Genomic DNA, 23,279 nt, shown 5'->3' on the forward strand with positions numbered 1-23,279 from the left:
TAATGTATAACATCATACATCTCCTAGGAGATGTGTTTTACATTATGGGAAATACTAAGAATAGTGATCAGAACTTTATCCACCTTTGCTACGAGTTGCCCTAGTAATGGACAATGTGTTTTAGCATATGCTACAATCTGCCGAAACTTTTATAGTTTGCTATATATATTTGATATGAAACTCTTTGATTTGATTTCTATCTTAGAGTTTCTATTTCAGCTTTGAAATAATGTGGGATTTAATATCCCCTTAATTTAAATATTTTTACACTGCCGAAATGAAGCCTTTTGGCTCTTTATTTTAGTAATCTTTTGTCAGATGTTATATATACTAACAGCATCCAAAATATCTGCAAAATTTTAGATATTTTATAATGGCTGTAGGAGAGAACAGGAAGCTACACCAGCCACTCCTTCTGAATCCACCAATGTTCTGGATTTCACTGCATATTCCAAATACTAATTATAATTTATAAAATGAACAAAGACACATTGAAAGTACTTACCTTCAAACACCTGAGCATTGACTGATAAACCCTATAGATACAAGAACAACTGATAAAATCCTGTAAACCACTCTGTAAGAAAAGATAAAAATGATTTTATGATTATTATTATTCTTATGGATAATGACAGCAATAAGGTTTTTGTATTAATACAGATTGTTTTACTATAGCAAGCTTACGTGGATAGTTGAAGGGACCTATCCTCCAAACTTTATTGTAGAGGAAGACTGACAGATGAAAAATAGAATTTATAAATTCCAATATATTTCATCCTTATTACAAGGACATTATCAGGGTGAGAAGAGAAGATGTGAGAAGTTAATTTCAATTACTTCCAAAATTTTGAGACAAAAATGCATAGAGTTGTTAAGATTCAGATGATGTAAAATTTCACAAATTTTAAGAAACATATGATGAAATTTAAATCCATTGGAGTGAAACAAGAATTTGTTGTAGTCCAGATATTCATGAATTCTAGTCTCAGGAGAATGGGTCATCAGCTTCCAAAATGATGAAGTCAATATGAACAGGAAACTTGATAGACACTAGACATGGGGTGGGGGGAGAGAGAGAGAGGTGGTAATTTATCCTTGGTGGATGGCAGAAAATAAGAGTAACTAGTTTGAAGATGGTGTATAGATTATACTTGCAAAGAACTCATGCTATTTGTTTCAATGTTCCTTTAAAGGAAGGGTATGGAAACAACTTTTGAAGATAATATTAGTGCTGGTTGAGGGATGATATCTATTAATAATTTTGTGAATGTCAGCTTATTTACAGATAAGCAACAGAAATATACAAATGATTAAATTTCCACACACACACACACACACACACACACACACACACACACACACACACACACACACACACACACACACACACACACTTATTTAACTCAACAACTCTCTCACTATCACTTTAAATATATATTTGAACAGATGTCGCAAAAATAATTATGAATATGACACAGATATAGCAATAACAAAAAATGACCACAATCTTACTTTCAAAATTAACATCTTAGTAATATGTTTCTTCATATGACACCATATTATAGCATTTAATATTTTCTCTTCATAAGTCCTGTTCTAAATAATAATTTGTTCCGTTCAGCTAAAGTAATTGAAGAATACATTAAATTCATAGCTAATGTATGCCCACAGATATGAGACCTTTTGACACTTCTGCACATGTCAACAGAAGGAGGATCCATTCCGATAATAGGGTAATCAATCCATATTGTGGGATGAGTGGTTTATTATTACATGTCGGAAAATTAACTTTGCTTTTATGATCATTGTAGTTTTTAAAGTAGTAACTATTTTGATTGAATAACAGTTGGAAAATTTTACCTATGAAGCACGTGATTTCGCATGTTGGCGACCAATTCGTACATCCTTCATTTCTTTCTCCCCTTCAGCATGAATAGACTATTCTTGGCACAAAGCCAAGCGAAGCTCTACCAAGTGTGGGCATACTATATGTAGGCAAATTCCATGCAGTAATTAGACGAAACAGTTTTCACTGGATTACAAAGTACCATTGCTTCAGTATCCCATTGTGGGATCTAGTCTGGGTGGTGAACTTCCCATAATGTTTTGCATTATAGGATACTGATGAAATTGACGTGAAGTCAGAAGCCTCTACATATAAGTTGAATAGTCATGAGGATACTTCACATGCAAACTTTGTCTACTTATGCTTAAATAAAAAATTAAAATGGTGATTTTCAACCTTTTTCATAATATGGCACACCTAGACAAATAATTAAAATTCTGTGGCACACTAAAAACATATTCTTTTAATTTTTTTTGATGATCTGGTGAAAAATAAGCATAATTTTGATTGATTCACCAACCATAAGTTCGTAAAATATAAATAAGGGAGCTTCAGGTGCGGATGGAAGACCAGACACTAATAAATAAATGCGCAAATTATGACATTATTTCTTTCCATTAATTTGTTTTTGCAAATCTCACGGCACACCAGTTGAAAATAACTGGATTAAAACAAGAATAATTTCCTGTCATTCATAATATAGTGCCTACCTTTAGAGAGAGAGAGATTCACTTAATAGAACCCCTCCCCACACACACAGTCTCTCCAGTTGATTTCTCAGAGATGCTCTTTTGCTGCATTATGTCTTTTTTAACATTCCTCCACTTTTCTCTAATCATGTACAAACACAAGCAGATGTTGATCACTAACCAACATACAGTTCTGCTCCAAACTTATGGAATCAACTTCTTATCCTTTTTTTCTTCTTCATTCTATGCACTTCTGTTCTTTGAAATATATGCAAACTGTTTTTCCCTAATAATTACAACCTCTAGCTATTTGAGAAACACATCAACAATTTACTTTCTTCTTTCTAACCACTTCCCCCCCCCTCCTGGCACTGTTGGTGATGATGATTTATGGTTTTAATGGTACAAGGACAGCAAAGGTCATACTGTGCCATATCAAAGGTTATAGCAGTACACAAGGTAAGACAATCACAAACATCCATGCATTCAGTGGGATATGGACCTGTGACCCATGATGGAGAGCGGGTATGCTGACCACTCAGCCAACCAGGTTAGTGCACTGTTGGTCTTTGCTAGCTTCGCCCTACTATGAAAACAAATTACCACTGTGTGTTCTCCTAGCTGACATAAACAAAACTATTCGGCCACTAGAGGAGGAGTTTTCCGACACACTGAACCACGACCTTTGGACAATTCTCTATGATGTCTCGTGCACTTCGGCAGCAAAAGAATTTGAAAAGATATGAAGTCAGCACATCAAAAAATTTGAAAACTTGAAAAAGGGCTCTACCTTTGAACCTCAACAACCACTCAACACTGTAATCAACCTTTCTTCCTTTACTTTGAAGCCTGAGGCACTCAACAAACTGGCACGTGGCCACAATTTCGCCATATCTCCTAAGAAAATACCTGCTGAAGAAATAGTGATTCAGATAGAATGTAGTATCAGCAACCTTCCAAATCATATCACCAACAATATCAGACTGGATGTAGCGGTGTTCTCACCAAAGTAAGACCACAAAAACACCAACCTATCCAAAGGAGAATATAAAGCTCTACAAGAAATGAAGAAAAACAAAGAAATAGTAATCACCAAAGCAGATAAGGGAAATGCCACTGTGGTTCTCACCCAAACCGACTACACAGGTAAGCTTAATGCTTTATTGTTAGATTGGGCTACCTACTGTCCTGCTGAATATAATCCCAGCAGCTCCCAAATAAGACCACTCCAAAGGCTCCTTAAGAAGGTAACTTCTTGGCCTGTGGAAGTTATTAACAAACTAAAACCTTTTAACTCTAGACCCCCCCCCCCCTCTGAATATATGGACTTCCAAAAATGCATAAACAAAATGTGCCATTATGTCCCATTGATGACAAAATGTGCATTGATTCCCTACATACAAATTAGTCAAACATTTAGCCAAAGCGCTCACACACTTTACTGGCAATACACCATCACATATAAAAAAACTCAAAACACTTCAAAACCAGCATAGAAAACCTCTCACTCCAACATGCTGACATGATGGTCAGTTTTGATGTCTCCTCCCTATTCACAAATGCTCCACTCAAGGAACCTTAGAGCTCATCCAAACCAAATTTCCTCCCGATATCTCAGCTCTATTTCAGTTCACAATGAACTCAGGCTATTTCGTTTGGCAAGGAAAATTCTACAAACAGATAGAGGGGACAGCCATGGGCTCATCATTCTCCCCACCTCTGGCCAACTTCTTTATGGAGACTTTTGAAGAGAAAGCCTTAAACTCAGCCCCACAAAAATCCACTGTTCGGCTTTGCTACGTTGATGATGTGTTTGCTATTTGGCCACATGGCTCAGATACATTCCACTGCTTAACACACTTAAACAACCAACATCCCAGAATCTAGTTCACCTTGGAAAAAAGAGAAAAAACAGTCTTCCTTTCCTAGACACACTAATCACTCGCCAGCTTGATGGATCCTTGGTTTTCTCTATTGATAGAAAACCCACCCATACAGGCAGATATTCACCAGCAATCTCATCCCCCATCACAACAATATGGGGTTATAAAAACACTATATAACAGGACAAAATTAATCTGTTCAGATGACAATGCCCTAGCCACTGAACTAAACCACATCCTTAACACTTTCTTAGCCAATGTCGACAACCCACAAAAAATATTAAAACCAGTTACCCCCCCCCCCCCTCCTCTCTTAACAAAGATTACACTAAATCCATCACAAAAGTCTTCCTTTCCTAGACTAATCACTCGCCAGCTTGATGGATCCTTGGTTTTCTCTATTGACAGAAAACCCACCCATACAGGCAGATATTCACCAGCAATCTCATCCCCCATCACAACAATATGGGGTTATAAAAACACTATATAACAGGGCAAAATTAATCTGTTCAGATGACAATGCCCTAGCCACTGAACTAAACCACATCCTTAACACTTTCTTAGCCAATGTCTACAACCCACAAAAAATATTAAAACCAGTTACCCCCCCCCCTTCTCTTAACAAAGATTACACTAAATCCATCACCATTCCCTATATCCGGGGCACCTCTGAAAAGTTAACCAAAATCTTAAAAAAATATGATCTGACTTCTTGTTACAAACCATATAAAAAATTGGCATCCTTTATCTGCTCCACCAAAGACCAACCACTTCCCCAAGATCTACCTGGGGTATACCAGGTCCCTTGCAGCTGTATGTGGTCCTACTTTGGCCAAACAGGCAGGACAGCAAATGTCAGGATTTCGGAACACAAAGACTACATCCGGTTTCACCAGCACAGCCACTCTGGGCTTGTAGACCATGCTCTGGATACCCACCACTGAATAAGTTGGAAGAAAGCTATTAATACACCGCAGCAAATTTAAATATGAAAGATTATTCATGGAATCAGTCTCAGCTCTAAAAAACTTTCCAAACCTCGACAAATTTGGGTGCATGAGAATGCCCCAAATTTGGGAAGCTTGCATCATGAGAACTTCAGCTCAACAGCCAAGACAGCCCAATACAGCCTGCTAGGGGACACCTTTTGGACATTAGGAACAACAGTAGTTTTCTCCCTTCTGCTTCATTTACTTTTTGTAGTGCCTGCGTGCATGTGTCAGAGCTGTATGTTCCCATGAAGATGGCAATGTGAAGTTGCTGTATACATTATAAATTCCTTAAATAATTTAATAGTCATGTATTACAACATATAAGCCTATCTACAAGAATCTTGCCAATAGTGTTGCCATCTATGGTCAAGGCCGAGAACTTTCAGACCACCCTTGTAACGGGGGGAGGGACTGATATTATTAAAACAAAATGATTCTTTTCTTAGTGCATGCCTCATTTGCATATATGCCTCACTTCATATATGAAATAATTCACAAATACAGCACTCACGATACATATTAGGGTAACTCAGAATAATGTTCCTGTAGATAGTCTTATACACTGGTTAGACATACTTTAATTTTTTAGGAAATGACGATGTAGATTTTTATTATTATTAATTATAAAAACTTTAATTAATAACTACTTATATTTCGGGAATGTTACACTGCCATCATCAGAGATAACAAAACAATGATATGTACATGCAGGCACTAACATTAAGCAAATGAGGCTGAAGAACGGCAACTGAAGTTGGTCCTAGAGTCCTAAAATTGCCCCTTAGTAGGCTAAATTGGATTGTCTTGGCTGTTTGGCTGATGTTCTTCGAATACAAGCTTCCCAAATTTGGAGCAGTCTTATGCACCCAAATTTGTTGAGGTTTAGGAAGTTTTTCAGAGCTGAGGCTGATCCAAGGAATAATCTTCCATACTTGCACTTGCTATGGTGAAATGAAGTGGCCCTCTTCCAGCATATTCTGTAGTGGGTGTCCAATGCATGGTCAGCAAGTCCTGAGTGGTTGTACTGGTGAAATTGGATGTAGTCCTTGTGTTTGGATATCCTGATGTTGGCTATGCTGCCTGTTTGGCCATAGTAGGACAGTTTACAACTGCAAGGGACCTGGTATATTCCAGGTAGGTCTAGGGAAAGTGGGTGATCTTTGGTGGAGCAGATAAGAGATGTCAATTTCTTATGCGGTTTGTAACTAGTTGTGAGGTCATATTTTTAAGATTTTTGTTAGTTTTTTGGAGGATGAATCCTAGAAATACAAACAGTTAAGCTCTTGAGATGCATGTGCACCTTAATGTAGAAAGAATTGAGGAAGTCAGCAAGTTCAAGTACCTAGGATCCATTATTAATGTGAAGAATTGCAGAGATTTGTCTAAAATATGGAGGGATAGATCTATCTCCACGAGAACAAAGTTGACGATTTTGGATGCAGCTGTTTTTCCAACAGCAATTTATAGATGTGCGACTTGAAACCTAAAGAAGTCAGACAGGAAAAGGATAGCTGCTTTTGAGATGCAGTGTTATAGAAGGCGGTTTTAGGATATCATATACTGAAAGGCAGACAGATGGATGGATGCTATAAAGCAGGGGGTGTCAACTAATGTTTGTATAAGATCTACCTGCGATCTACCTTTTTCAAAATTGGAGTATAAGGTATAAGATTTCTAATTCATGTTTAGACAAAGAAAAAATTATCGCATTATTATTTATTATTATTACAATATATTATTATAATTATTAATATTAATTAGTTATAATGCTTAAAAGAATATTGCAGTTTTTAACCCCATTGATTAAAATAAAGATTTCATTTTGAACTTCCTATTGAACTGGCATTACTTATTCTACACTGCAACGAGTTCACAATTTTTGCGTAATTTGGTGTGTAATTAGTCAATGCATTTCTCAAACATCACTCCAAATGCTTGAATGTTAATGTGGTACGATATTTTGACTTAATATTGTTCATTTGTGAAAATGCCGATTCGCACAAGTATGTTGAACCAAAACAAGCATAAATATTTCCAAAATCTCTCTTTGTGTGCCCTTACTTTGACGTAAACATCATTTCTTATTGTTATTATTTCTTCTTCTAGCATAACAATATGCATATCAAAAATAGAGGAAAGGCTTTCCTATTATTTCTGGCTTTACGTTGGTATCAAATGGAAAACTCATGAAGAGAATTACATTCTCAAGTTTCTTGAAATCCTGAAAGCGGTCATCAAAATTCTGCAATTGCTTTCCAAATTTCACCAATATATTTATTTCCATTGAAATTAGCAAAAGTAGAACTACTTAATTGTACAGTCATATTCGGAAAATTACATAAATTGTTATTTTCAAGCTCAGTTGATTCAATTTTTCTTTAAAAGCATTGATAGAATTAATGATATCAAAAATTGTTTTTCTGGGACCCTGAAGTTCTAGGTTTAATTTGTTTAATTTACTGGTTATGTCGGTCAAAAAAGCTAAATCCAATAGCCAAATATCATCTTTTAACTGTTCGTATTCGTCACCCCTATTGGCAAGAAATTGTTTAATTTTTTCAATTAAATCCCTAAATCTTTTAATCAAAACCCTAAATCAAAAGAAATTTGCCCCGACTTAACTACCTGACATCAGTTTGCATAAGCAGCTCAGAAGGTCCATCATCATCACTTTCTTCCATTTGCAACTTAAAAAAGGCGCCTTTGCAGAGTTTTTGCCTGAATTGAATTGGAAATCTTGAAAGCTATGTTCATAATTTCTTTCATATTTAAAACTTTAGCACACAGCACTTGTTGATGTATAATACAATGATACTGTAAGAAATCAGGAAAATCTTCATCATGCCAACATAGCGTGATAAAACTGTTGTGACGACCTGTTAAAGCTAGTGCACCATCTGTGGTAATTGACACTAGTTTATAAAGAGGCAGATGAATGGTCTTGCTGTAACTTTTAAAACTGGTAAATATATCTTCATTTTGTGTTTGCCCTTTAACAGAATGATAGTAAGTAATTCTTCTTTAGTAGAAAAGTCTTTAAAAACCATTCTAATAAAAATAATCATTTGGGCGATGTCAACTGCATCAGTAGATTTGTCCAAATGAAGTGAAAAGGCCTGACAATCCTTAACATCCTGCATTAGTTGCTCTTTTAGATCCGAATTTATTTCTTCTACTCGTTTTGCAACTGTATTTCATGATAACTGTATTTCGTTGATAGCAGCAACTATTTCTGATTTATTTTTAAAATTACAAAACAATGATTCAGCTGCTGCAAGAAAAGCTTTTTTAAAAATTGCACCATCACTAAAGGGTTTCTTATGTTTGGCAAGAATATGGCTCACTCTTAACGATGCAGTTGTTACTGTCTCTGAGTTTGATATTATTTAAATGAAACATAACTACTGTGATGACAAACTGCTCTTCAATTCTTGAATTTTGACTTTTCGTAAATCACTGTTACGTGGATATCAACGTATTCCAAGCCTCTCTTCTGACACATTCTGGCTATCATGCTATTCATTATTAATGCTCTTCTACTCAGCTCATCATTATCATACTTGGGTAACACATGATAGTAAGTAATCCTCCCTCTCTGAGTTCTCTTCTGTACAACATCACTTACAAAAATAAAAGCCTAAATGGAATGCTTATAAATGCATGCATTTACCATTTTATAGCTGCTGTGGACCGATTTAAAGTGTCATTCCAAGTTCCCTTTTTTCGGCAGAGAAACGCTTCCATTGCAAATCAAACAACATTTATCTTTGATTGTAATAAAGAACTAATCATGTTCCCACTCTTGATGATAAGTGATATGTCTTTGCTTTTTTTGTAGTAGTCATGAAGGTTAAATTATATTAAAACACTTTAAACTTGTAGCAGAGCACCAGCACAAAACAAACAACCGAGTTTATAATACTGCTATTGTTTATACATCGAGCTTCACGTGTTATATTTGTACAGTGCATCAAAGCGAACAAAAATCCAAAGTCGGAGTGTCTATGAGGGTGCATACATTTCTAAGTATACACTCCACAACAAAAGTCTCATAGCAGGAAATTTAAATATTTTTAACTAATATTTGTAATTTTTCTATTGAAATTTTTGAAATAAAATTCAATTTAATATAACTGAATTATAAACTGGAATTATTGTACAAAAAATATTTATTTTAAGTTTTTAATTAACGTAAATTTTAAATAGAACTATAATACAGATTATTATTTGATCGTATTCGGACTCATCTATATATTATTTTGAAAATTGAGACAAAATAAATTTGCAATTGACTCCAAAGCATTATGCGATCGACGTTATTGACACCCCTGCTATAAAGGATCAGCAGAACTTCAAGGCTCCTTAAGAATATTGACAAAAGAAAGTTGAAATGATGGAAGGACCTCTCAGAACAGTAATAGAAGATAAAGTTCCTGGAAAAAGAGGAAGGAGTAGATTGTCAATGAGATGGATGGATAATGTGTCTGGAGTGACTAATCTTCAGAGAGTTGACTATGAACTCATTTTTAAGAGCTGTGTCGTTTGCATAAATAGCTGTGGCTTTGTAAGTGTTTTGAGAATGCTATACCATTGGGATGGGTGGTGGTGATGGAGTGATTGCTTACATAAGTACTTTCCTGTATGTACATATGTTTTCTGTAAATGGAAAAGAATAATAAGCCATTAGGAAGTCTTGTCACTAGTGTGTCTAGAAAGGGATGGCTACAGCAAATGTGAAACGATAAAATAATAGATGCACCCCCATCCCTTTTATAACCAACACACAGGATCACAGCGAAACTATTCCACTTCCATATATTAAGAGCACATCAGAAAAGATAGCTAAGTTTTCCCAAATGTGATCTCTACACCACTTTTAAACAACTCATGCAGCTTCATCCACTCCCCTAAAGATCAACTTGATCCTCTATCACATCATCAAATTCCTGCCATGTACCCTCAAGAAAAATATACAACATTACTAACTTCTTATCTACAATTTTCCTCCAAATCAGTCTGTTACCTGTCAAGATTCCAACATTATCAGATCTTATATTTCTATCTTCTAAGTCACTTTTTACCATATCAATCCACTTGTATCTTGGTCTTCCTCTGGATCTTTTTCCTGCCAACCTGGCAGAGAACACTTGTTTTGTTAATCTTTCCTTGCCCATTCTGTTTAAGTGACCATACCACCTGAAATTATGGAATGTGTTAGCTCTGCTAACGCGCATTTCTGGATGCTGACAAAGTCAAGTTCTTTCCTAATATCCTTGTTTTTAATATGGTATTGCCATTGATGCCATCTGTTCATGCCCCTAATCTTTCTCAGGACTCTCATATCTTGCGGTCTCTAGTCTTTGGTCAAGTGTTTTACTTCTCACCCAACTCTCAGATCCATAAGTTAAAATTGTGAACACTGTCTTGTATATAGCTAATTTAGTGTTTTGACTAATTTCTCTCTTATTTCATATAAATGTATTCAGTTGACTTCCTACTGTACCTACTTTGTTGATTCTGTTTTCTATTTCAATATTTAATTTACCATCTTCACTAAAAATCATGCCTAAGTAGCTGAAATGTTTTATTTGTTCTATAGGTTCTAGATTCCCAATGCAGTTGATATTTTCCATGCTTCTGCCTATTTTCATTGTCTTTGTCTTGTTATCTGTAAATAGAATCATGCCCCTAATCTTTCTAAGTACTCTCATATCTTGCAGTCTCTAGTCTTTGGTCAAGTGTTATACTTCTGATCCAGCTCTCAGATCCATAAGTTAAAATTGTGAACACTGTCTTGTATTACCTTTCAGACCTTCATACCATATCTATTACGACAGATATGTTTGGACAGACAAGATCAGTTAACATCAGACTTGAAGAACACAAAATTACATCAGTGATTATCTTTATGGCAAGATGAGACTAGCAGACCTATGATCTGGATACTCCACATAAGATTAAACAGAAGAAAACACAGGTTTACCACAGAAATTGCAATATGCCCGAAAGACTATTTTTAGAATCAGCATCTGCTATGAAGTATTCCTCCAACCTCAAGACGTATGGTTGCATTAATTTGCCCAAGCTCTGGGAGACGGTCATTATGAGACCAGATATCCTGACTTCTAATTTCACTTTATGGCTAACTGGTCCATAGAGGTGCCTTGTTAGGACTTTAGTTCTGTGTCAGTTACAAATTGAATTGTTTCTAATCTAATGTTTAAATGTAGTGCTTCTCATAGTTAAGATTCAAATGGGATGAAATAATAGTAAATTAATTTATTTTTACATCTCTTGGTGTTGCTTATACTATGATTAACATAAATAATGAACGACACCTATGCATTTCAATAAAATAGTTGATCCCTGGCAGTTGGTGACAGATCTTTAATCAGCTCATCATGGATGTTTTATGGTCCAACAGCAGTTGGGTAGCATTTATTTAATTTCATCATTTTTTCAGCAGCTTTCATTTCCTCTTTTGTGAATAGCCTGTTGTATTCTTCAGTACTGCTCAAAGAAAACAGAATCTGTTGTTTTTCTGCTTAGCATTTTTGGACAAGGAACTGGGGAAGGGGTAAGAAGATACTGCTGATGCTTTAGCAGATAACTCCTTGAGAGTGTGTCAGAAACTGTGCTGGAAAGCCTGGTGGGTGATGTATATTTTCCAGACTTTTTTCCAGATATCTTTACTATTGGTTGCTCATTATGGAAGATATGCATTGGATCTGGGATTCTTTCTGCTCTGACAATGGATATGTCTTGATCAGGCTTGGGCACGTTTGAAAGCCATGAGGTTTGTTGTTGTTGTGGGCTGTGAAAGATACTCCAAGTTTTTGTCTGCGCTTCCTTAGCTGCTGTGCAATCAGTATTCCACCATAGTTTAGGGAAGCATGAAAAATGACTATATGCTTTGGGAACTGCAGTTGTGGTAGCTTGTGGCAACATATGTGGTAACACACAATTCACTGCATCACTGATAGGAGAAGAGCTGACCTTCAGAGAATTAAATTATGCTAGGGAGGAGAAAGTGAGCCACTGAGTCTGCTCAATTTTCCATTGTGATATCCATGACATAGTACATGACGGCACCCATGCAGAAAAGTGGATATTGTGTGAAAATGATTGCTCCCAAATAAGTTCTCACCAGTTTCCCATTTAACGTTTAATCAGTTGCATGAGGTTTATTTGACTCCATTCATGATTCAAGTTCAATTTCTGACAAAACTAATGATGGACTTTTGATTTCGAGTAGTTGAGTTCCTTGCTGCCCCATGCCAAATCAGTTGTGTGCCAGCCACCGGCGCAATCAGCTGTGGATTAAGGAGTGATTTCTGATCCCATGTGACTACTTAAGTGAGTATTTTTTGAGATATATATATATATATATATATTTTTTTTTTTTTTTCGATTTTGTACTTTTATGCATATTTCTTGTTCTAGTTGCAATGATTACATTTGCTGAGACTGAGTTTGCCATTAACAAAGTAAATTAAAGCATTTTTGAGCTGGTTTATTTATAACAAATAAGCAAATAAAGAAATTTTTTTTTTTGTACATTCTTGGCAGATATTTATGATATTATTTATTGCAGTATGCAAAATGACTTCATGTAAAACTTGACAAAGGAAGACAGAGAAGCCTATATGGAAGAAGAGGATTTGGTAGGAGGAGGTTTTAGACTACCTAAGAATTCTAAAATGAGTAGATGGGACTTTCCAAAGAAATTATCTCTGGAATTGACCAGGCGATTTCAAAACAAGCATTTAGATATTCCACAAGTACTAAGGAATGTCCAGAAAAGGACATGAGAAAACTTGGTTATTCCAAAAGCTCTCCAATCAGAACCAAGAACTTCTGGATATTCCCGAGGCCCACGTGTAATATGTCCAAGATTGAAGGATCATTAAATAAGGTCAAAGTGTGAAAAATGTATGAGCTTTTGTTGCAATGAGCATTTTTCAGTAAGATACAATAATTGTATGGAAAATTAAGACTGAATAAAAATGTTAATAATTAATATACAAATAAAGCAATATTAATGATTTGTTTATTTTATTTTACTCACCATAATCAACCTTATAATAAATAAAAACATTTCATGAAAAATACTGAGAAATTAAAGAAATATCTTTAATTTTGGGGTCAAATAGGTCCCATGCAACTAATTATGTAACAAAAAAGTGTGACTAATTAGTCGCACTTTGTTTTGGTTTAAGGGTTTAAGACTGGAAAAAGAGAGGATAAGCAAACAGTTAAGTCAATGGCAGTGAATGTTTGGATGGTCATATGGAAGGTGTGTTTAAGAGAAAGAGGTAATTGTTCTTGAGCATACACTCAACATTCCTTTGATGTTAGTTTTGGTACTATCATACAATGTGTTTGTTTGTTTAAATCACCCATTAAAAGTAAAGGGGTAACTGCAATATGACATCATCAAGGTTATCCTGAGAGGTATCTGGAGCATATTGCTATAAGAAATCTGACTGAAAGTCAGATGGGAACTGCCTCTATGTTTGTATTAAGTGGAACTTACTGGAAGGGGATATAATTGCCCACAAGGCTGGCGACTCCTCCATGGGCAGGCTCTATTACATCTTGTTTTTATGATTGATGGCTACGTTCATAATGCCAAACTGTCATCAGCTTCCTGCAGGGAAAAGCAAACTGGTTTATACTTATGGAAGAGAGCTTGATGTCGTTGATGTTTTGACAGAATCCACATTAATTCCATTGTAGAAAATCATCTGGCTTCCTTATGTTGAAAGATTTGTTATCGTTAACCTTGGATTTTTTTCTTTTTTGGAAAATCAGGAACAGCCAGTGTCCATCATTCTTCTTCATCAAGAAAAATATCTGAGATGCTGTCAAACTGGACTGCCTCTAGGACATTAGGTATATAAATTGTTTTATCTTGTTATGTTGGGAGAATGAAGGCATCCTTTAATGGACCATCTATTAAAGTGGCTGGAGGCATGTATCTTCTGTGGTGCACATTCCATTATTTTTTTAATTAGTGGATTCTTGAGTACCGAGGCCATTTTTGGCATGTCCTCAGAAGTGAGCCAATATAGGTTTTTTCTCTTTCATGTGCTCTATTGAGAAAGCAAGCAAATCATATTGTTCTGAAATGTCATAGTTATGAAAAAGGAAAGAGAGACGTGTGTCAATGTCCCTGCTGATACTTTCTTTACAGTTGCCTTCTCAATTTTTTATTTGCTGGATCTCTCTTTTCATCATTCCACCTCTAGCATGCTCAGGAGTACACTGGATGGTGTTCCACACAATTAGAGCATTTCAGTGTTTTGCTCTTATGGTCCTTGCTCTTATGATCTTTCTTACCACATCAGGCAGTTTGAGAACAGCCATACTTCTGGCATTCAAGCAGCACAAAGCATTTAGGATGGAGAGCCTAAATGGGCAGTTTCGATATCCTGCTTTAACAGATGTTGGTGGATTAAGTGTGTTGAAAGTGAGGATGATAATCCTGATGGGAACCAGGTAACCCTTTCTATGTATAAATACCCTCTTCATGGCATGAAGTAGTTTTTCAGATTGTGTCACCATTATTTTTTTAATAAGGATGTTCTTCCAAACCCTTCAAAATAAAGGAGGTGACATTTTCCCAAGTGGGCATTTTTCAGTCAGAGTAAAGTGTAGTATTAAAAAGGTTGGTACATTTATTGCTGTCAATGATGTTTTTTGCTTCTTTATTTTATTTTCAGTTGATATTTCCAATGGTTTCTGGACATGGCTGGAGCTTGTTGAGGAGACCCCCCCCCGATAAACTTGAGGATGAAAAATTATCATTCTCAATGACTATGTGCCAAAGCCCCCACCTACAAAGAAATCATACAGGAACACCCACTCACTGGCAAGTAGTGAATGCACTCAGGAGTGGAACAACAGGCAGGTCAATCACAATGGAGGCATTAATTTCAGAAAGGCTATTATACTTAATATTTTATATAGCATGTAAAGTAAATTATTCAATTCTTTCTGTTTTTGTCTATTTATTTTAACTATACAAATAAAATTTATTTTCATTATTAAAAATCTTTTTCAATTTTTTAGCTTGGCTATGGTAAATCAGAAGTGTAAATAAGGTAACTGAGCACTTCTATATTAACTGCAAAAGCATTCGTATAAGACGGAATTTTAAGTTAGTGCAGTTCGGAAATGGTGGAATTCTTTTAATCAGGTGGATACACATTAATACAATACACATAAGTGCCAATACAAGAACAGGAGAATCTTAATGCTTGGCTTCTGATCCGACTTTCAGAACCATGTACACATCATTCTTCACTATTCATGTGAAATACATAATTCTCATTCACTTTTTTCCCTGTAAAAAGCATAGAAAAAATTGTTTATGAAAACACTACACTGGAGCTTGCTTGAAGCATTAATCACATTACAACACACTGTTTCCACTTTCCAAATCGATTTATTCTAGAGATTGCATTTAAGTCTTTTATATATTTCAATGAGTAACATTTTTTTTTTTCTGTGACAGCAATGCCTTTTCACCTTAGTATATATAAACATTTGTAAGTATGAGTTTTAAGGGTCAGTTTAGTGGTCTAGAACAGTATGCTTCCCAAACTGTGGGCCGTAGGTTTTGTTGAGGGGAGCCATGAAATAAGGAAAACAAATTTAAAATCTTTTAAGACTAAGTAGATTTTTTTTATCTTAAAAGAAACGTATTTAATTTTTATTATTTATTATTTCTTTTTTGTTATTTTTTATATTTTAATGGAAAAAAATCACACATTGGTGCAGGTTCACAAATTTTGCTTCCTCGTATTTCAGCACTTAATGAATACCAGTAAATATATACTTATTCATATAAGTTTCATTTCAAAGCAGAAATCTAAGAATTTCAGTTTCAAATATTTCATCTGGTATTGGTGTAGCAGTATTGAAACACATCCATCACATTAAATTGTTATTAAACTTCTTTTAGGTTTTTAATTCTTTCTTTATTAATAATCGTTTTAAGTTTCATGTGCTTGTACTGCAAATGTACAATAACAATATATCTATCTATATAAAAAAACGAGATAATGTGCCATGTCAAATGTGCATGTAAGATGCTAAAAATATAATATTTGCATTTGATTGTTGCAATATTTGCTGTGCATGTTTTGTATTAAATATAAATACAATATTATAATAATATATGTCTATATTACTATTTTTTTTCGAGGGGGGGCCGTGCAATATTTTAATTTTTCCAAAGGGGGACCTGACATCCAGAAGTTTTGGAAACACTGGTCTAGAAAACGCTGATATTAAAATGAAATTCTGGAAAACAAACTACAAATAATACACTCTAGAGTTTTCACTCCAGAATTTTGAAAACATACAAATAAAATAAAATGACCCAATGGTCATTTTATTTTATTTTAACTAGCAGACAAAGCATACATTTCCCATAATACTTACAGGTGGGGAATCAAATAAATATAATTCAGCTGATTTCAATGCTAGGAAACGTGGCCGCCATTTATACCATGGTTGAGGTGCTGCACAGCCTTCACTTATCCATCCCATATACAAAATCTGAAAATACCCAAAATAGTAATTATGATTTTCAAAATGCTTTTATTATTGATATAATTAAAGAAAAGATATAATTAATGAGTAAATTTTTAGCAGATATGTATTGGGTATATCTGCTAAAAATTTACTCATTCAGCCAACTTCAATAATTTTTGTCCTCTTAAACTCTTTTGGAAGTCTACCAGTCTGGAGGATGTCAGAGAAAAAGCAAGCCAACCACTGTCGAGCTTTTTTGGCCTGTCTTCAACAGGAAATCAGGATGAATTCCATCGAAACCTGGAGCCTTGCCTGGTTTCATATCCATCAGAGCAGTGTTAATATCTTCAAGAATGAAGGGCCATGAGTATTGAGGGTCTGATGGTCTGTTATGTTTCAAATATGCAAGTTCTCTTAGTCAACACAATCTACTTAGTGTTGACAATATGTGATGCATATTGGTTAGGAGAAATAGCTGATTGTTCCTGGACAGTCAGGGTGCCACTACCTAGTTTTCTTAGAAGGCTCCAATTTTCTAATGGAGTGCCGAAATTGAGTCTTTCTACTGTTTCAGTCCATTTCTTCTGTTGGTTGGTGTCAAGGCTGTGAATGAGTTCATCTGCAATGTCAGGATCGCCACACTCTAGATATTCTTGATACAGTTTATTACTATCATCATCCCATCCAGGGATATACTCTTTCCGGAAGCCTCTTGGTATGGTCTTCTTACCTACAGCTAATACAGCTCCTGCAAATCTCTTGTAATTACTGCTTGTTGGAGGGATCCAATGGACATATTTGTCAAGACATGCAGCAAATGTATCCCAGTCGGCTTTCTGGAAGTTCCAACTGGGATGTTGGATAGATCTGACAAGGGGTACCTGCAGACCTACCTATAATATAATTGGTCTATGTTGGCTTCGGGGAAAGTTGGAGAGAACTCTTCTCGATGTAGGTAACGGTTGTCCGCTGTTGTCTTGAGTGACGAAGCAGAGGTCAGGGTTGTACTCCATCTCCTCTTCTTTCATTCCCATACCTCTCTCTCTCATTCCCTCTCTCCTACTGCTTCCATTTTCTCCTCTTCTAGCATTGCCATACCTCTCTCTCATTCCGTCTCTCCTATTGTTTCCATTCTCTCCTCCTCTAGCACTCTCATGCCTCTCTCTCATTCCATCTCTCCTACTGTTTCCATTTTCTCCTCTTCTAGCACTCCCATACCACTCTCATTCCATTCTCTCCTAGCACTGCCATACCTCTCTCTCTCTCATTCTCTCTCCTACTGTTTCCATTCTCTCCTCTTCTAGCATTCCCATACCTCTCTCTCATTCCGTCTCTCCTGTTTCCATTCTCTCCTCTTCTAGCACTCCCATACCTCTCTCTCTCTCTCTCTCCTGTTTCCATTCTCTCCATTTCCATTTCCATTCTCTCCTCTTCTATCATTCACAAATTTCTCTCCTCTCCTATCATTCCCAAAACTCTCTCTCTCTCCCCTACTCCGATTTGCCTTGCATTTATCTCTTCCATTCTCCTAATCTCATCTTTCATACTTATCATACTTCTCCCAAGACATTCCACCTCCTCTTTCAGCTCCTCTATCTCCCTCTGCAAGTCAGTCACTTTTAAATCAAAATTCAATCTCCCAAACAAAACCATCTCCTAAACTTTCAGTCACTCACGCCTTCTACACTATCAACTATTATTTTCTCATTCACATTTTTTCTTCATTTTCTCCTGTCACACTACTCGTCTTCCTGTATTCATTTCCCGTTCCTGGAGCAACAAGGTCGGTTATTGAGATATCTGCTGCATTTATTTCCTCCCAGTGCCTGCACTTTAAACACACACACGCATCCCATCCTCTCTCTCTCACAAGCCAGATATCCAATTCCTGAGACGCATACATGCTGCAAATACTGCATGCCACAAACTCCCTTATTATATTGCTTATAATAGAGTGCCTAATTTCAACAGTAGTTTATCATGCAGCACTCAAATGCTTTGGCAAAACCTAGATAAATCACTCATTTATTATAAATGTAACCAAGTTACTAGAACATGACCCACCCCTTAACAAACTGAGTCAGACTTGTTGGAAGGGTTTTGACTGGCCACAAGAATGGCAAATCGTCCATCTCCTGTCTTTATTAATGATGACAGTATTCTGTAATGTTGGGTCATCTCTCAGCTTTAGATATGTTTCCTGCAAGCAGAAGCATACTAGTTTATACTTCTGCAAGAGGGCTTTGATGGCATTGATGTTTTGACAGAATCCACGACAATCCCATTGGGGGGTGGGGGATAGGCGCCAAGGGGGAGCTACGGCGACCCCCCCATGTTCCAGACTGGTTCTCCTTGAATTCTGATGACTCGACACTCAGGGGGGGCCTGAGTGCCGAGTCTTCAAAAGGGAGGGCTCTGCTCCCCTTTCTGTCCTCAAATATGAATTTGAGAACAGAAAGTGTTAGTATCGAGAATGTCATGGGAAGAAAGAGTGCTCGTTTAAAAGAAAGGCGAAAAATTGTTAAAAAATCATTGAAAAAGAAAATAAGTGATTTGAAAACTGTAATGGATGATAAAAAGAACGAAATTGAATGAGGCAAATGCGGTGGAAGGCAACGAAATTAAGAGAACAAATGAAACTGGAAATAGCGTGATGCAAGGTTCGAAAGTGGGAAAAATTGAAAGAATGAATGATAGAGAAAGTTAGACACATGGACTGAAAGTACAGAAACTGAAAAGGATGAATGAGAGTGAAAGTGTGAAGTGGGGGTTGAGAGTTCGAAAATTAGAAAGATTGAACGAGAGAATGTGATGCAAGATTTGAAAGTTGAATTCGGTTGGATGAGGCAAGAGATGAAATGGATGTGGAATGAAATTAAGAAAATTTGGGTGAAAATGATTAAAACAAATCATGTTGGTATGAAAGAGTTAACGAAAGACAAGCGAGTGGTGTTTTATGGCGACTCCATTATTAAAGGTGTGTTGGATGAGAGGATGCACAAGATATGTTTTCCAGGCAGTAAAATGAGTAGAGTGATTGAAGCATTAGATATGAGGAGGGAGCGAGCAAAAGAAGTGATGGTTTTAATAGGTACGAATAATCTGACAGAGGATGTCAGAATGGATAACAGGAGGTTGCTTAGACGGATAAAAGAGAATAGTTTGACAGGAAGGGTAGTAAGTGTATTTTCTAGGTATGACTGTGGCAAGATAAGGGGGAGAGCAAGGATTATGGATGATATATGCTGAAATATGTGAGAAGAAAGGAGCACAGTTTGTTAATGTGAAGAATGAGTTTGAAGGACGAAGTGAACTATTATAAGAGAGATGGATTGCATTTGAGTGGTTATGGTGTGAGTCGCTTGGAGAGACTGCTGCTGGAAGGTAGAGAAGTGAGTACAGAAAATGAATCAGATCAAATGGGAAGTGATGTGGAAGAGCAAGAGAATAAGACAGGAGAGATTGAAGAGGTGGTTATGAATGAGGAAGTGAGTGGCATGAGAATGAAAAATGAGAGAATGGGGTGCAAGAGGAGCAGGGAGGATCAGGGTAGACAGGGGTACCAACGTGAGAAAGGTGGATGCTCCAAGAGGATGTTAGAGCATGTGTAGACAGGAAAGGAATGGGATGACCTGGGATCAAGAGGAAACAGTTGGAACTGAAGAGGGTTCTAAAATTAATAAGCAGAAAGGGAAATGGCCCCAGTTGAGCATGGAGAGAGATCACATCGAATGAGTGGTATCAGTGGAACTAGCTGTAGATCCAGGAATGAGCTGTTATGTTTGTATATAAATGCTAGAAGTATAAGAAACAAGGTCGATGAAATGGTTGCACTAATTAAGTCTGTTCAGCCAAAAATTGTTGGAATAAGTGAGAAATGGTTAGATGAGGATGACATCCTCACAGGAATAGAGATGGAAGGGTATGATGCGTTTCGTGAGGATAGAAGGGAGTAAAAAGGGAGAGGTAATGCTATTGATGGGAGAGAAAGAGTTATGTCCATACAAAGTAGAGATGCAAGAGTGAAATGGTGCTAGTGGTTTTGAGGCAGCATGGTGTGAGATAGAGGTGAATGGAATGAAATACTTGGTTGGATGTTACAGACCAGGTAATGTGGATGGTAGTGACTATTAATGTATAATCAAATTAGCTAAGCAAATAAGAAAAGAGTGATCATTATAGGTAATTTTAATTATGGCAATATATACTGGAATGATGAGATAGCAACTGGAAGCAAAGAAAATGAGTTTCTTGAGTTTTTGAGGGACAATAATCACATAGTATGTAACGGAGGGCATGTGAGGATTGCAGGTCTTGGATTTGGTCATCTCATCAGAGGATGTAATTATAAATGAAGTGTCAAATCACCCACCAAACGGTGAGCGTGACCATGAGGTGATTACCTGGGTGGTTGCCACCAGTGTGAGGACATTTTTGTGAGAAAAGGGTATATGTGGAACTACAAGGGGGGAGGGGGGGGATTATGAAGAACTCATCAGACAGCTTGCGGGTGTAGCATGGAATGAGGAGTTAGTTAGAAAAGAGATCAATGTAGCTTAGGGAGATTTTCAAAAACTATTAAGTAGATGCATTGTCTAAATGTATTCCAAGGGTGAGAAGGTTAAATAAGGTAGGTGTGAAATGGATGAATAAAGAGATTAAGCATGAGATACAGAGAAAAAGGGCATTATGGAGGCAGCATAAGAGAAGTGGAAATAACCAATTCCATGAGGATTACAAAGACCAGGCAAGGCAGATGACTTGGTTGGTGAGGGTAGCTAAAGTGAGGTATGAACAGCACTTTAGCTAATGAAGCCAAAAAAAGAATCCTAAGGAGTTCTTTCGATATGTAGCCAGCAAAAGAAAGAATGATTATTGAAGAATGACACTGATTGGAGAAAATGGTATAAAAACAGCTGTTGCAGAAGGTGTGGTGGAGATACTTAATGAACAGTTCATAAAGGTCTTTCAATCTTGTGAATGTGACTTCATGGAGAGATTGAGAGCAGTTGATGATGGGAAGGAGAGACTGACTGTAAGTGAGCAAACTAGATATTAATAAGGCTGTGGGACTTGGTGTGGCGCTAGTGTCCTTGGTAAATGTGGCGGTCGAGTTTAGCTAGTCTAGAAAACGTGTTTTTAAAGTTAAATATAGTGTGGCTTTTTGTCACAAATTGTGCTGCAATTGTGCATCGGTTAGAAACAAGTGTCTTTCAGTGGTATTATTGTTTAGAACTGTGTTGTATACATTGTGTTTTCACTGCCGTTTGTTTCACTATATCAACGTGTAAAGATGGCGTCCAACAAGAAACGTACGTCAGCGGCGCGCAGGACTTCTACTACTACACGAAAGGCCGGCTCAGCGTTAGATTTTTCGCAATGGATGCGTTGCGGAAACTGCTATATGTATGCACGGAAAAATGTGAAGGATCTGTGGTCGGTCTGGCAAAATGAGAAGAAGGAAAATGTCGACGTATGTGAGAAGTGTCGGGATAGGCTGGAGCGTTTAGGAATGGAAGCTGACATTGGGACCGTAGCGGAAGAACTTCGGCGGGAGTTTATGAAAATGAAAAATGACCTTCATCTTCTTCATGAGGAAGTGGAAGTGATCGGTAAGGAGATACTGGAAGTTAAAGCTGAGTTTAATGTGTTAAACAGAGAAATTAGGACTATAGAGATTACTTTAGCTGAAGTAACTAGAACAGGATTACATATGGGTGAGTCTTTGATTAATGATTCAGTAATAACTAGTATGGGAGTGATTGGGAGTCAACATAATAAAACCACAAGTGGCCTAGAAGAAATGAGATGTAGTGAGAGTGGGGGGGTAAGTAATAGAGAGTTGAGTAATGAAGCTGGGAGAGTCATGCTGAATAGTGTAGAGAATGAGTCCATGAGTGTGGACTTGAATGAAGTTATGAGTGGTAAAATATATGGTGATTCTATGATTAAGGGTATGGAGAGTGGTATGCATGAGGAGTGCTTGGCTGATGGGACAATAGAAAGAGTGGCTTTAGCAATAAAGAGAGGGCATGAAACAGACAAGATGATAGTTATGGTGGGTACGAATGACCTGAGAGGTAGTATAAATCGGGTAGGAAAAGATTTAAGAACATTATTAGATATTGTGAAGAGGAAAAGTGTCAATGGGAGAATAGTGTGTGTGTGCTGCCTCGTTTTGACAATTACGAGTTAAGTAGACGAGCAATGATAATGAATGATATGATTGCAAGAATGTGCAGAAAAAGAGATCTGGAGTTTGTTGATGTTTGGAGTGCGTTTGAAGGAAAAAGGCAGTTGTATGCTAGAGATGGACTGCATCTTA

At 36.7% G+C, this 23,279-nt stretch overlaps 1 protein-coding gene across 2 annotated transcripts in view; it reads right to left on the reverse strand.

Annotated features, from left to right (window-relative positions):
* Positions 1 to 23,279, reverse strand: part of Syn2 (Syntrophin-like 2) — a 348,707-nt gene that overhangs the window by 87,183 nt on the left and 238,245 nt on the right. For both annotated transcript variants that reach the window (XM_090403965.1, XM_090403966.1), the window contains exons 11-12: positions 16,862 to 16,978; positions 506 to 577 (exon numbers count right to left, since the gene is read on the reverse strand). In XM_090403965.1, the coding sequence (XP_090260091.1) occupies positions 506 to 577; positions 16,862 to 16,978 (189 nt within the window). The remainder of the gene's footprint in view (positions 1 to 505; positions 578 to 16,861; positions 16,979 to 23,279) is intronic.

The sequence above is a fragment of the Typopeltis vanoorti genome, chromosome 14, assembly GCF_054136105.1.
Source record: "Typopeltis vanoorti isolate ZY-2024b chromosome 14, IOZ_Tvanoo_1.0, whole genome shotgun sequence".
NCBI classification, from domain to species: Eukaryota; Metazoa; Arthropoda; class Arachnida; order Uropygi; family Thelyphonidae; genus Typopeltis; species Typopeltis vanoorti.